The sequence below is a fragment of the Falco biarmicus genome, chromosome 2 (assembly GCF_023638135.1).
Source record: "Falco biarmicus isolate bFalBia1 chromosome 2, bFalBia1.pri, whole genome shotgun sequence".
NCBI classification, from domain to species: Eukaryota; Metazoa; Chordata; class Aves; order Falconiformes; family Falconidae; genus Falco; species Falco biarmicus.
The window spans coordinates 30,778,648-30,791,832 of NC_079289.1; the positions used below are offsets into that span (position 1 = coordinate 30,778,648).

The window sequence follows — 13,185 nt, forward strand, 5'->3', positions numbered from 1 at the left end:
TACCATACGGTGCCATGCTCAGCATATAAACCAGGGGCAAAGCTGGCCGGGGGCTGCTGCTCGGGAACTGGCTGGGCATCGGTCAGCGGGTGGTGGGCAACCGCATTGTGCATCACTTGTCTATTCTAATTGTTTTATTTATTATTCTTTTGGTTTCCCCCTTTCCTTTTCTGTCCTATTAAACTGTCTTTAACTCAACCCACAAATTTTACTTCCCCCCTGCAATTCTCTCCCCCATCCCACTGGGGGGTGGGGGGTGAGCGAGCAGCTGTGTGATGTTTAGCTGCCTGCCAGGTTAAACCATGGCGCAGGGGTGTAAGGATTTATCTGGGTTACCAGTAAAGGAGCTGGGACACTCTATCAAGAAGCAGTTGATGGGAAATCTGCACAGCGGCCACCTTGCAGGCAGGCAGAGCCAGACAGTTTGGTACCTCCATCTGGCACCTCCTGCCCCACGTGTGTCAACGGAACCCACTGGGGAGGTTGGAGGGAGCAATGGTGAAAGTGCTGCTGCTGCTGCAGGTCAGCATCTGTCTCCAAACCCAGAAAAGATCTTGCTGATGCCAGTTGGTAATTACACTCCCGCCCTTATTTTATGCCTGTGGTCTGTAAGTGAATGCATGCTATGTTTAAATTGAATATGCTTGTGTACGACCTGCAAGATCCAGTGTGGATACTCCAGCCTTGGTGATTTACATAAAATTATTAAACCATTTTAATATAGATAACGATCACTTTAAGTATGGTTAGAAGCTTTTGTTTTGAACTGCTTGTCTTTAAAATAAATCACTTTTTCTTTCTTTTTTTCTTTTTTTTTTCTTTTTTTTTCTTTTCCTTTTTTTAAACAAAACCTGTATCTGCTGGCGAGCAGGCATCAGAGGAAGTGTCAAAATCTCTGCAAGCAATGAAGGAAATTCTGTGTGGGACCACAGACAAGGAGCCACCTACAGAGATTGTGGCTCAGCTGGCACAAGAGCTATACAACAGTGGCCTTCTAGTGACGCTTATTGCTAACCTGCAACTGATAGATTTTGAGGTAAGTCAGCATCTCCTTGCTCTCAGTGCTGTCAGTGAGTAAAGCTGTATTCTTCTGAAGTCTAAATAATTTTATTGCATTTAAAACTGTTTTTTACATGCTGAAGAATGCACCTGCTGTAGATTGGTCAGTGTCCTGATAGATGTGTTTATATACTGGAAGTAAATGCAATGGATCTGATGACATTTTTTTTATTAAAATAAAACCAATAAAGAAATATTACCATGTGTATCCAAACAAGATAGGAAATGATGCTGAGAATAATGTTTATGACCAACCTTGTAAGCTGCAGCGGTGAACCTCTTTGGGATAGTACAGCTAGAACAGACCACTGTCTCTGAAGGGGTTGTCCAATTTAGAAGGGGTCCAGGGACATGGATTAAAAATACTTGGAAGCATGGGAAAACCTCATGCTACAAAGACTGAAAAACATTAGCATGGTTTAATTGAGAGGAAAGGAGTTGAAGAAAGTGTTAAAAACTGGCAGCAGGTAGCAAGCTAGATTGGGTTGCCCCCACTTAATTCTTTGGATTAAAAGAAGAAAGGAATATAACTTTTTTTGCCAGCAGAAAGATTAATATGAATATATATGTGTATTTATTGTTTAATTTTGTATATTTGTGTATAAAATTATGTATTCTTTGGAACTCCTTGCCAGTTTTGTTGTTAAAGCCAAAAACTTAGTAGGCAACTACTAAGACAGCTGAACTTGCTTATAAATAAGGAGAAGAGTTATGGTAGAAAAGATTGCAGTAAGTCAGGATAAATATAGACCCTTTTAATTGACCTTTGACTGGTAGGAACTGGAAAGAAACTTTGTCACTGGCAGGTCATTATAGTATTCCTGTGGTCTACGGCCAGCCAGGATAGTGGTCCTCGGGGACTGCTGTTAGGAGTCCTGTGATTCCTATGGCTCCTGGGCACTGGTGGATCGTCACAAGTGTATGAGCGTCTCCGAGCAGTGAGAAAACCCCAGTTCCCAGGAACCAAACCTCCACTGCTGAGGTCTGAAGCAGGAGTGGTACCCAACATATAGGGCTGGGTGGCTGCTGAATTTAAAAATCAGTTCCCTAGAGAGATTGTCTGATGCTCTCAGAGCCACCTTTTGTGGGAGTTACTTTCTTGTAGAAGTTTTCTCCCTTATTGAAGTTATTGTTAATTTGCTTTTCTTTCCATATTGTAAATGAATGAAAGGGAGGAATGATGGGAGATTTATGTTTTCTTTTCCCCCTCTTCCCTCTCTCCCCTGACCTCAGTAAAGCCAGGATTCAAGGGACCTATTTATTTATTTTATATTAATTTTTGAAAATGTTCTCTTCCTCAGGTCTGAAGTTCAGGAGATTTTTTTTTTAATGCTCGAATTTATTGAGATCCTTTCATTTGTCTTCTCCCTGCCACTCCAGCTTACTGGTAAATGTTTGGGTTTTTTTTACAAGAAAACCCCAACCAACCAAGAAAAAAAACCCAACCCCCCAAAAAAAAACCAAAACCCCCCAAAAAGCAAGCAAGCAACCAACCAAAAGAACCCTAACTCAAACCCCTAAAAATCTGGTAATTTATTTTTTTTTAAGAAAAAAGGAGAGGAAGGAGGAGAAGATATTGTTAGCAAATACACCACAGAAGGGAAACTACTGCCTTTTTCTTTTGGTTACTGACAGTCTGTATTTCTTTTGTTAGACAAAAAATCTGTGTGGACATATTGAACCCGCAGTCTTCAAATGCAAGCACTGAATGAAATACCTAATCTGTTGCTGAATAACGGTTCTTGCAAACAATTCTAATAACTCGTATTGCAAAACAGATTTCTCCATGATAAAACCTTTTCAGTCTTGAGGAGAGCTGTTATACATACTCTTTTGGCAAAACAGTAGAAACAAAGTGTCATTGAACAAGAGGATAGTAAGAGCGCGTGCTGCTTTGCCTTCGTACTCTCATTGTCTTTTTCAGTTTATCAACTTTTCTGCTTCTATTTTGTTATATTGGTGGCCACAGTTGGCATTTAGGTTTCTTGTTGTATAAGCCATGTCATCACTTTATAACATGCAAGTTAATTTTTTGATCTGTATGTAATGGTAGAAAGTAAAATCACAAATTACTTAAAAATTTAATATCTGAAGGGAATAATGTTTATGTAGGTTACTTTGTTCTGTCCTGACTCCCTGTCTCCTCCTCACCAACCCTGCTGCCCACTTTGATCCCAATTTTGCACAGCTGTACTTCCCATTGAGGATGTATTTTCAAAGACTTCATGGAACTTGATGAGGAGTGAGGCCAGAGCTGATGTCCCCACTGAGAAAAAGGCAGAAGCACAGACTCAAGTCCTGTCTCATTTGTGCTCAATCTGCCAGCACACTTACAGCACGTGTGGCTGGGGGCGAGCGGGTGTGTAGGGGAGACTTGCACGTATCCATCGCACAGCTATACAAAACACAGGTTTATTGGTTCTGCCACTCAACAGACAAGATGTAATTTTGGTGATGATGTTGTTATGAAGCACTGAAGTTGAGTTTGGGCAGGAGCCCAGAATCAAGATCAGACTAGAATTTTGGAAATCTAAAATACGAAATTTATTGTTGAACTTTAAAGAACTGATGAAAGTGTGCATACAGAAAAAGTCAACTAAAAAAATAGATGTTAATAACTCCACGTAAGCTTAAAGGTTCACAAGCTGTAAAGCCACTAAAAGAGGTAGTAAATAACCCACGAGCCCCGGACTGGTGACAACAGCAGCTTTCCCTTACTTTGTCTTGAAATGGGAGCAAAATTATGATATAGGTATCATACAACTTGTTATTTACATAATGGCATTCTTTGCAGTTTTTTGTTCTTGTCTAGCCACTTTCTCTCAAGTGCTGCTTTATCTTGTGCTTCAGTGGCCATATGTATTTCATTATAAGGCAAAACTGAATCATGGATCCAAATAAGAAGTGTTGCAAGAGTATTCCTACAATTTTTATAGATGTCAGGTGGTAAGGGAAGTCTGCTTTGGCTCCGTCCTATCTGGTTCCATTCCCTCCAGGAGAATCCAGAGAGACTAACTTCTCTGGCTTTCACTATTGCTGGTTTCTACAAAATTGAATATAATTGGATATATCCAATTATATTGGATATCTCCTCTCTGAGATAAATATAGATATATAAGTATCTCTTCTCTGCTATTGGATGTAATGCTGCAGTGCCACTAATATTAAGTAACGTAAGATTTGGCATAGCAGAGAGGATCACTTAATTTTTGGCCATTTTCACCTTGCCCTTTCAACAGCTCTTCTCTGTCTGGATTGTTTTTGTCTTGGAGCAACTGCTGCAGCCACTGGGGATCACAGGATTCCAGGCGTACATTATGAGTGTTGTAAAGACAGGGGAGAATGGGATGACTTTATAGTCAATTTAGCCTAATTAAGACAATGTCCAAGGGTCAAAAGTGTTGCAGACAGAGGCAGATGGACTGGCCTGCTCTGACATGATTCTCCTATTGAATTCCCCATGTCTCCAAACCAGCTGGATTGGAAAGAGCAGGAAAGCAGAATATTTTGTGTTTCTCAGCAGTGATTTATTTGTAGAGGTGAAACCAGGGAATTTCCCTCTGTGTGAAACTATCTGCTCCTTGGCTTCAGACATTCGATAAGTTCTCCACCAAGGAATGTTTGCCCTCTCGAGACAGATCAATGAGCACGTACGGATTATGAGTAACCTTTAGCTTGCCCTGTGCATAGTGACCCGCTGTAGATTCAGTGCCTTGATTACTGCTCATTAGTGCAGCAGTCTCCCCTCCTCCATTAATTTCACACATCAATTTGTCTCCTGTGGCCAAGGCAGAAAGCAGTGGGGGAGGAAGAGGACTTCTAATTCAAGATGTATTGTCAAACCCTGTGGCTGAATAGAACATACTTTCAAAAGACCTTCTGAAAAGCTACTTGCACAGGGAAGCATTCAAAGATAAAACACAATTGTGCAGATAGATACCTGTATACAGGAGAAAATTAGGACAAAGTGAAGGATCTTCTTGTGACTAAAGCAGAGATGTGATGCAGCCATTTTGTCAGTAGTAATTCGTTCTTCATGGTGAAATATTGGCTGCAGTTTTAAATTGAATCCTGATTTTCAAAAATGCAGTCACTGGCTTTGATTGCATTTGAATAATGAAAAGCTTTAGCTTTGTAAGTTTAGGCTGTGGGGCGATGTGCTTGGTGCTAGCTTGACAACTTCAGATTTGGAGGCTGTGGGAGCAATAATACACACTGCAAAAGCATGTTTGTCTCAGAGTAGTGGCTTGCGCTTTTTTGTGTTTGAATGTTGCTATTTAAGATAACCAGGGACGTGCTTGACAGAATAAGGGGGGATGCACATCTACATTTAGACAAAGAAAGGTGGAAATGGAGTGGGGGGATCATCAGTGGTCTTCAGAGCCACCCAACAGAAGAAGCCTTCTTGAAGAAACAGCAAGTACGAGGTGGTGGGACTGTAGAGAGTTCAAGAAAAGAGACCAACTTGTTTTGTTTTCAATTTCATTTCTGCTTTAAATAGAGCTTATAGTAAATGGTCATTTGGTCATGTTTTTCCAGTTGAAGATATATTTTGCTTCTTTAACAGGGCAAGAAGGACGTTTCCCAGATATTTAACAACATCTTGAGAAGACAAATTGGTACACGCAGCCCTACTGTGGAATACATTAGTGCCCATCCACATATCCTATTCATGCTTCTAAAAGGGTGGGTGCTTTAATCTGATTTTTATTAAAGAGCGTTACCTGGCACATGCTGGCATTGTAGTTGATCTCTTCTCACTCTTAGTTTCAAAAACAACAACAAAAAAGGATTTTCAGATTGTGTTCCAGGTTAATTATTCTGTTTCTTTCATATTGACTTTCCACTTAACTCTATACTGGATTATTTTATTTGGCCATTATTTCTTCTTCAAACCTGGCATTAGAATAACTATGTGCTGATTGTTTTTGACTGCTCCCCACATGATGTGTACTTCAGTTCTTGCCCTAAACTCTTGGGTGGCATTGTTGATGACTGCCGAGTTTCATTTAGACCTTTTTGCATTGCAGGAGTGTCTTATAGTGGTGTCTGTAAATAACTGGAGTCAAACTGCCCCCCTATGCGGTAGAACAGAGAAGCAAAAATGCATAAAAGAATAGTTGTGTCTGTGGGACAGACTTCTTCAATGCTTGTAGCCACATGTGAACTTCAACTTTAAATTAATTCTGTAATGAACTCCACAACTTCCAGCATTGTTTTTGGGGTCTTTTAACCTTTGAAGGAGTCAGTGCTCAGCTGTAACCCCATGGTTTCCAAGGTAAGTTGGCCAAGGAGGGGGAATAGACTACTGTGTGGAGTGGACATCAACTACAGTTGCATTCAAGTGTGCACAAGTGTTGGCCTAAAACACTTGAGGTTTCTGTCCCCTTTACTTTTGACTGAAAGCACCTTCCATTCGGTGAAAAGCTTTGCTTTTCCAGCCCTTGAAGTCTACAGTTGTCTGCTCAGTTTTCTTCTGGCTTTAGGATTTTGTTTACTTTTCCCCTTGTCGTGGTTTAACCCCAGCCAGCAACCCAGCACCACGCAGCCACTTGCTCACTGCCCCCCACCCAGAGAGGTGGGGAGGAGGATTGGAAAGGAATGTAAAATTCGAGGACTGAGATAAGAACAAATCAATAATTTAAACAGAATAAAGATATAAGAACAACAGTAATAACAATAAGGATGGAAAGGTGGGGGAAAAGTGTAAAATCCAAAGGAAAAGGGAAAAAAACCCAAGTGATGCACAGTACAGCTGCTCACCCTCTGCTGACTGATGCCCAGCCAGTCCCTGAGCAGTGATCCCCCCCAGCCAACCCTCCAAGTTTCTGTACCAGGCATGATGTCCCATGATATGGAATACCTCTTTGGCTGGTTCAGGCCAGATGACCTGGCTGTGTCCTCTCCCAGTCTCTTGTGCCCCTCCAGCATTCTGGTGGGCAGGGCCCAAGAAACCAAAAAGTCCTTGATTTAGTATAAAAATTACCCAGCAACGACTAAAACCATCAGTGCGGTTATCAACATTGTTCTCACAGCATAGCTAAAACACAGCACTGTACTAGCTACTAAGAAGGAAAATTAACTTGGTCCCAGCTGAAACCAGGACACCCCTAAGGAAAGGAGAATATTTGTGATTGGGATTAAATAACTGATGTAGAAGTAAGTGCATGTATTAGCTAATTGGTATGAAACAAGTGGACTCTCATAGTAGTTTTATGGTCACACTAGTAACAGCCATTCAAAAACATGATGTGAGCCTTTTAAACTAAAGACTCATAAGAGAATGAAATGTTTTTTAAGTGTCTGTTTTGCTCTTGAGGTTGAAGAGCTGCATTTTTACCATTTGCTCCACAGCCAGAGTTAGGAAAGTACTTAAGCACCACCTAAGGTTTGTGCATGACAAGGCTGCAGCCCCAAGGGTAAAATTCCCTTCAGTCAGCGTCCCCCTTCTCCCAGGGGCAGACCCCTGCCAAGAGAGGGATGGCCATGTGAGTCCTCGAAAATAGTTATTTCCTGCAAAACTGGCCTCATTCCAACACAGCTGAGTAGGGAAAAAAGTGATCAAGAGAACTAGTCAGTCCCAGGGATTTCAAGAACTGTGAGCTTGTGGTTGAACGTGGTGGCAAGGCTCTTGGCTGCTGCGATAGATGTGGACCTGCCGCCTTCCTTGCGGGCAGGGCAGTGGGGAGCCTGCGCAGGTGGATGGGCTGAGCTAGGTCTTGCTCTCGCAAGTTTAGTGATTTGTTGTGGTTTAGGTTTAATTTTGAAACTCTTGACTTGTTTAGTGTTACTAAACACCAGCTTCCTCAGAAAGGAAATCAGTAAGTTAGTTAAATGGACTTTGGTTTCATTTGTTCATTAAAATTCACCATTTATATAAACCACAAACCAGCAGTTTGGTGATGATAGTTCTCTCAGTCATTACGTTGTACAACTGCTTTCAATTTCATACGTAGATAGAATATTTTTCTTCCCTTTTCTCTGTCTTTGCTTTTTTGATTTTTCACTCATTTTGTTTTTGCACATTGTGCATGTTATCGCTACCATATGTCTAGGCTTTATTTAAAGCTAAAAATTATTTTTGGATCATGTCCCAGGTATTCTTTGGCATCTGTAATAACCAAGAATATTAGGACAAGGGTAAAGATTTAATTTTATGCATATGTACTGCTGACAGACATTTTACTATAGGTGACCTGAGCCAATGGATGTATTTAAATGTGTTTTTTTGGAGATTCCTGCTGCGTGCGGCAGCGTGTCCATGTAAGTTTGGTCCTCAGGCTCCCTGTTCTTGATTTCTTGATTTCTTGGCTATCTCTCCACAGCACTGCACTGTATCAGAATTGCCATTTCTGGAGTTTTTTGTTAGAAAGCGCTGTTGAATTCATCAGCAGTAGTCCAGAAGACAGCCCTGTTGGTTTCTGAGCAGCTGCTGCAGAACAGCATAATGATGTCAAATGCAATGCTGCCTTACCTGCCTGTGTCCTGCTGCTGACATTGTCTAAAAATGATACTTAAAATATGTGTCTACAGCAAAGGGAGGCACCTTTACTGAATACGTTACTGAAGCCCTGAATATTGCTTGCAGCGTGCAGCACTTGTCTGCAGTCAGCTGTGAGACTGTGGAACGTGTGCTTCATGTTAGACACCACCACTTCAAAACATGATTTAAGGACGCATTTTCATAGTTATTTAATGCTAAATTAAATACGTGAAATCAAAATCTGCCTAAAGGAAAATGGATTTGGCTGGCTTGTACCATTCCGTGTTTGTTTTATGACATTATCTGGAGGGAAAATGAAAAAAAAAAAAAAATATCTGCCATGTATAAAAAGAAAGAGTCCAGGACTATTGTGAAGGCTTGTCATTGTTTCACTTGTATTGGATGCAAGATTTCCTCTGCCCCCTGACAGTCAGTTCCCAACAGCATCAACAAAAGGTTGCTTTTTCGTTGCATAACGTGAGCTCTCTTGAGTGGGAAGGATCCTGAATCAGGGCTCCCGCCCAGTGTTTCCTGCCTAATACTCCAGCGGCACTGCCAGCTTGAGATAACTGTTCTTAGCTTCTAGGCTTCGTTTTGCTTGTTGGCTACTTCCTTCCAGCTTCTCAGCTTCAGAAAAACATACAGCACATACTTCACTACTTCTTTTTTTTTTTTTCTTTTTTTTTTTGGTAGGTTAATTGACCTTCGTGGTGCCTGAGGACTTGCTTTAATAGGATCTTATTTTGTGTGTGTGTGCAGGCTTTGTGTACGAGCGGGATTTCAGATGAATGCAATGTTTGGTATATATAGAGTGCTGGATATATTTGGGCCAATTTTTTTCTTTGGTGTCAGCATATTGCATTAGTCCAGAAATAACTCTGGTTCTTTATAATTTAAATTCTTTTCCCTCTAGTACAGTGACTGTAGGGGACTTGAAGTTTGTGCCACTTGTTTCTCACAAGTGACAAATTTCTAAGGTCTTTTGTGAGTTTATATCATGCCACATGCTGTTTCTGATGTACTCGGTCACTGCCCTGACCTGTTTTGTAATGACCTCCTCATATCGCAGTGCAGTTAAAGCTTTAATGGTATGTTGGCTGAAGTTGCAGAATTCCTTTTGAGTTTATCCAAGGATAAACTCAAGCTATGGAAGTTAGTGTAAAATCAGATCAGAATATAACTGTTTGCCAAGACTGTGTCTCCCAGGCTCGATGCCTTCCTAGTGTCCTGCCTGCTCTCCTTGTACCATCTTCTGCACTAGCCATGCAAGTATGATTCATTTTGCACTGAGATGCATCCCTGCCCTCAGTCTTCCCTCTTTCAGCCTTCACAATAAGCGTTTTGAAATATGTCAAGTCCATTATTTCATATTCTGGTTGCCCCCAGTAGTCAGTACGTGGGGGTTTCTTTAGGCTGTAAGCTTATCTAACAGAGAAGAACTCAGTATTTTTTTTTTCTGCTGCGGGAATACGTCAGTGTAGAGCACTAATTGCTCATTAAAAGCGATTTTGAAAGACATTTCTGTCATTCCTGCCTGGTGGCTTTGCATTTAAGTGTGGGTGCAGAGAACATGCCGGTTATGACTGGGCAGCCTGTAAACTTCTTCCAGGCATATTCTAGGAGCCAGAACCAGCTTCCCTCACTGATGTGACCAGCCAGAGGTCCATAACCCACTTCCAAATAATGGAGCATTTGACTAAGAATGATTCTGTTGATACTTATGTTTTAAAAAGTTATTGTGCTGGAAACAATGTAATTTGCTTTTATTCCAACCAAAATACTCCTCAGCCAGCTAACTATTAAATATTTTCCTGGCTGCACTCCTATGAGCAATTCCGCCTCTTTTCCCCTGAAAATTAGTATTCCTGTTAATGGAGTTTAGGAGAGGTATGCCTCAGCGGGAAACATCAGTGAATTTCAGTTGTCTCAAGACTTATAAATTCATGCTTGCAAATGTTTCCCAAAAGGAAACAAATAGAGGCTTGAGTGCCTGCATTTCCTTGAGGGTGGGAAGTTTCATTTGCCTGTTTGGAATTGTAATTCATTTTTCATTAAGCCAACTATTGTTGACATCAGGTTGAAGTATGCGGCTCTGGTATGCTCACAAAACACTACCATTCTTTTAAATTGCAAGCTGGTGGTAAAATTGAGGGCCCACTCACAGCACAGATGGCATTTTGTGGTTTTCTTCTTCTTTTTTTTTTTTTTCTTCTCTTTTGGCCTAGTGATAGGAATTAATTGTGCAAAGAAAAATGATGCTGATAAGCTCTGGGTGATAATACACAGTTCTGATATAGTATAACCGGCTTATTGAAACAGAGCGTGCTTTCTGTTCCCTTGGATTTCATCACTTCACATGACTGAAAATTGCTGGAAGAAGTTCATTTTAAGTCTTTCCTGACTGTTGGATTTCATCTTTTCTTTTTTTTTTTTTTTTTTTCCCTCTCTAAATTGTGTTTCTACCAGTTTTGTTTCAGATTGATTTCAGCTTTAAAGAAATCAAGACTTTATAGAAATAGAAAACGATCTGAATTGCCTCCCTTTTTCCTCCCTCTCCGAGATCGAGAAGCGTGCTGGCTTCTGGCTATTGCAATGCGTGTGCCATCACAGGGTTGTAACTTGAGGAATGAATATTTGTCTCCTGATCAAAATTGTGGCCTCTGCAGAGGAGGGATTGTGCAGAATTCCTCCTAAACTGCCAAAAAGATCTTCAGAGCTACAGAAAGCTTAATCCTGTGTAGGCTGCCTGGATAGACTTTTTCTACCATCCTCATTAGACATTAATATTCTAGAGCGACTTTCTCTAGAAGAGGAGTGGGAGGTGATGGATGGTCATGAGATGTTAATATTTTTCTTGGATAAACTGAGGAGCTCAGAATTAAATCTGAAAAGGGAGATTGTTATATTGTATGGGCTTTGCTTTCTCCTAAATCTAAATGGGTAAAGGAGCTCTGTTAAACATCAAGCCCTCCCCATAGTCTTTCCGCGGAGATGAGTGTAATGCACACTTAGGCTGAGTGTTTTGGCTTGGGAAGACACAGGATTGCAGTGGAAAACACTGGCAGCCTTATTTGTGTATCTGCACCTTAGCTGTGGGCTGGGATCCTGAAGCTGGGTACAGTGCTGTGGCTAGGAGCTTTCTCTGTGTATGTCCCCTCTAGCACACACATTCCCCATGTTAAAAAGTTCCCCGTTGCTAGAAAAGTGCCAGTTTATCTTTGTTCTTCTATGTTGTGATCTTTTCTGTTTCTTTTCATTCTTCAGATATGAAACCCCAAATATTGCCTTACGCTGTGGAATTATGCTGAGAGAGTGTATCCGGCATGAACCCTTGGCCAAAATCATACTTTTTTCAGAACAGTTCAGAGACTTTTTTAAATATGTGGAAATGTCAACATTTGATATAGCTTCTGATGCCTTTGCTACATTCAAGGTAAATTATTTATATAAAGTGCATCATAGTGTTGTGTCAAAAATGGTCCTTTATCAGTAGTCATCACTAAATGTTGTGTTGCCTTTAAACTAGGTGGCTTTTTTATTGTTCAGTAAAGGACATAATTAATCCTTGGTCTGATTGTAACAGGATTTACAACAGTGGTCAAGTCTGCAAAGAATCTTTAATTCAATACAGATTTACATTTCAGTAATGTTCTTCATCTTGATAACCCAAGGTCTTTTATGCAACCATTTAAAACTCAAATTAATCACATTACATACAGCTCTTGTAAAATGCATACCCTTTTTCTCTCCCTGTTTTCCCCTGCAGAAAAACCACTACCCATCATGACCACAACCAGAATAGAAGCAATCATTTAAAACTCACTTTTGAAATCCTTGTAATTTTTGCTGTCCCTTCTGAATTCAGCAGTCAGATTTGGATTAATGTCATGCTCGCTGCTTATTTTACAATTTATTCATATGCTTACTTTTGTGACTCATGGTTCAGTGTAAGGACCGCAATGCTACAAGCTAAGTAGGTGGAAGCACTGCGTAGACTCTGTACAGAGTCTGTGTTGTATTAAAAATGAAGTTGGGTGAAGCCTGCCAGATTTCTTGGAGTTTGTATGCGACCGTTCTCTTTACCACAAGGTGCTAGTATAGTCTTTGAGCAAAATTTGGTGCCTATGAGCTTAATGTACAGGGAAGGTAATTAATTTCTGAGAAATAATTTAAGAAAGCTGGGAAAAATTCCTTTCAGGTAAAGACTCTTCTAAATATAAACATAACTCCTTTTTTTTCTCTTTTTTTCCTCTCATTGTTTCTTGCTGTCATAGAAAGGCATTGTTTATTCTTTTGTCTCAAAGCTAATTAGAAACATTTAGATAGACCATAGGAATAGCTGTAAGGAATGTTAAGAATTCATCTCAGCGATTCAACACATACTGAAACCTGGCCTGGTTTTACTAACCTACTGAATGGGGTAAAGATTTGCACATTGGAGCAGTGTTGCATTCTTCAGTACTGAGTTGAGCAGGATTACCAATTCAAACTACCCATTAATCAATAGCAGCATCTTTCAATTGTTTTAAGTTGTGCTGTCATGGTGTTCATTCGGTAAATGTTATGAAAGTGGAAGTAGTACAGAAACACAGACAAGTACAGTGTGGGACTGTATAAGAATGCAACATAACAGATATTTAAAT

General features: G+C 40.4%; 1 protein-coding gene across 7 annotated transcripts in view; it reads left to right on the plus strand.

The window, feature by feature from the left end:
- CAB39L (calcium binding protein 39 like) overlaps positions 1-13,185 on the plus strand; it is a 68,123-nt gene that overhangs the window by 40,651 nt on the left and 14,287 nt on the right. For all 7 annotated transcript variants that reach the window (XM_056329030.1, XM_056329027.1, XM_056329028.1 and 4 more), the window contains 3 exons: positions 872-1,036; positions 5,627-5,745; positions 11,807-11,975. In XM_056329030.1, coding sequence (XP_056185005.1) covers positions 872-1,036; positions 5,627-5,745; positions 11,807-11,975 — 453 coding nt within the window. The remainder of the gene's footprint in view (positions 1-871; positions 1,037-5,626; positions 5,746-11,806; positions 11,976-13,185) is intronic.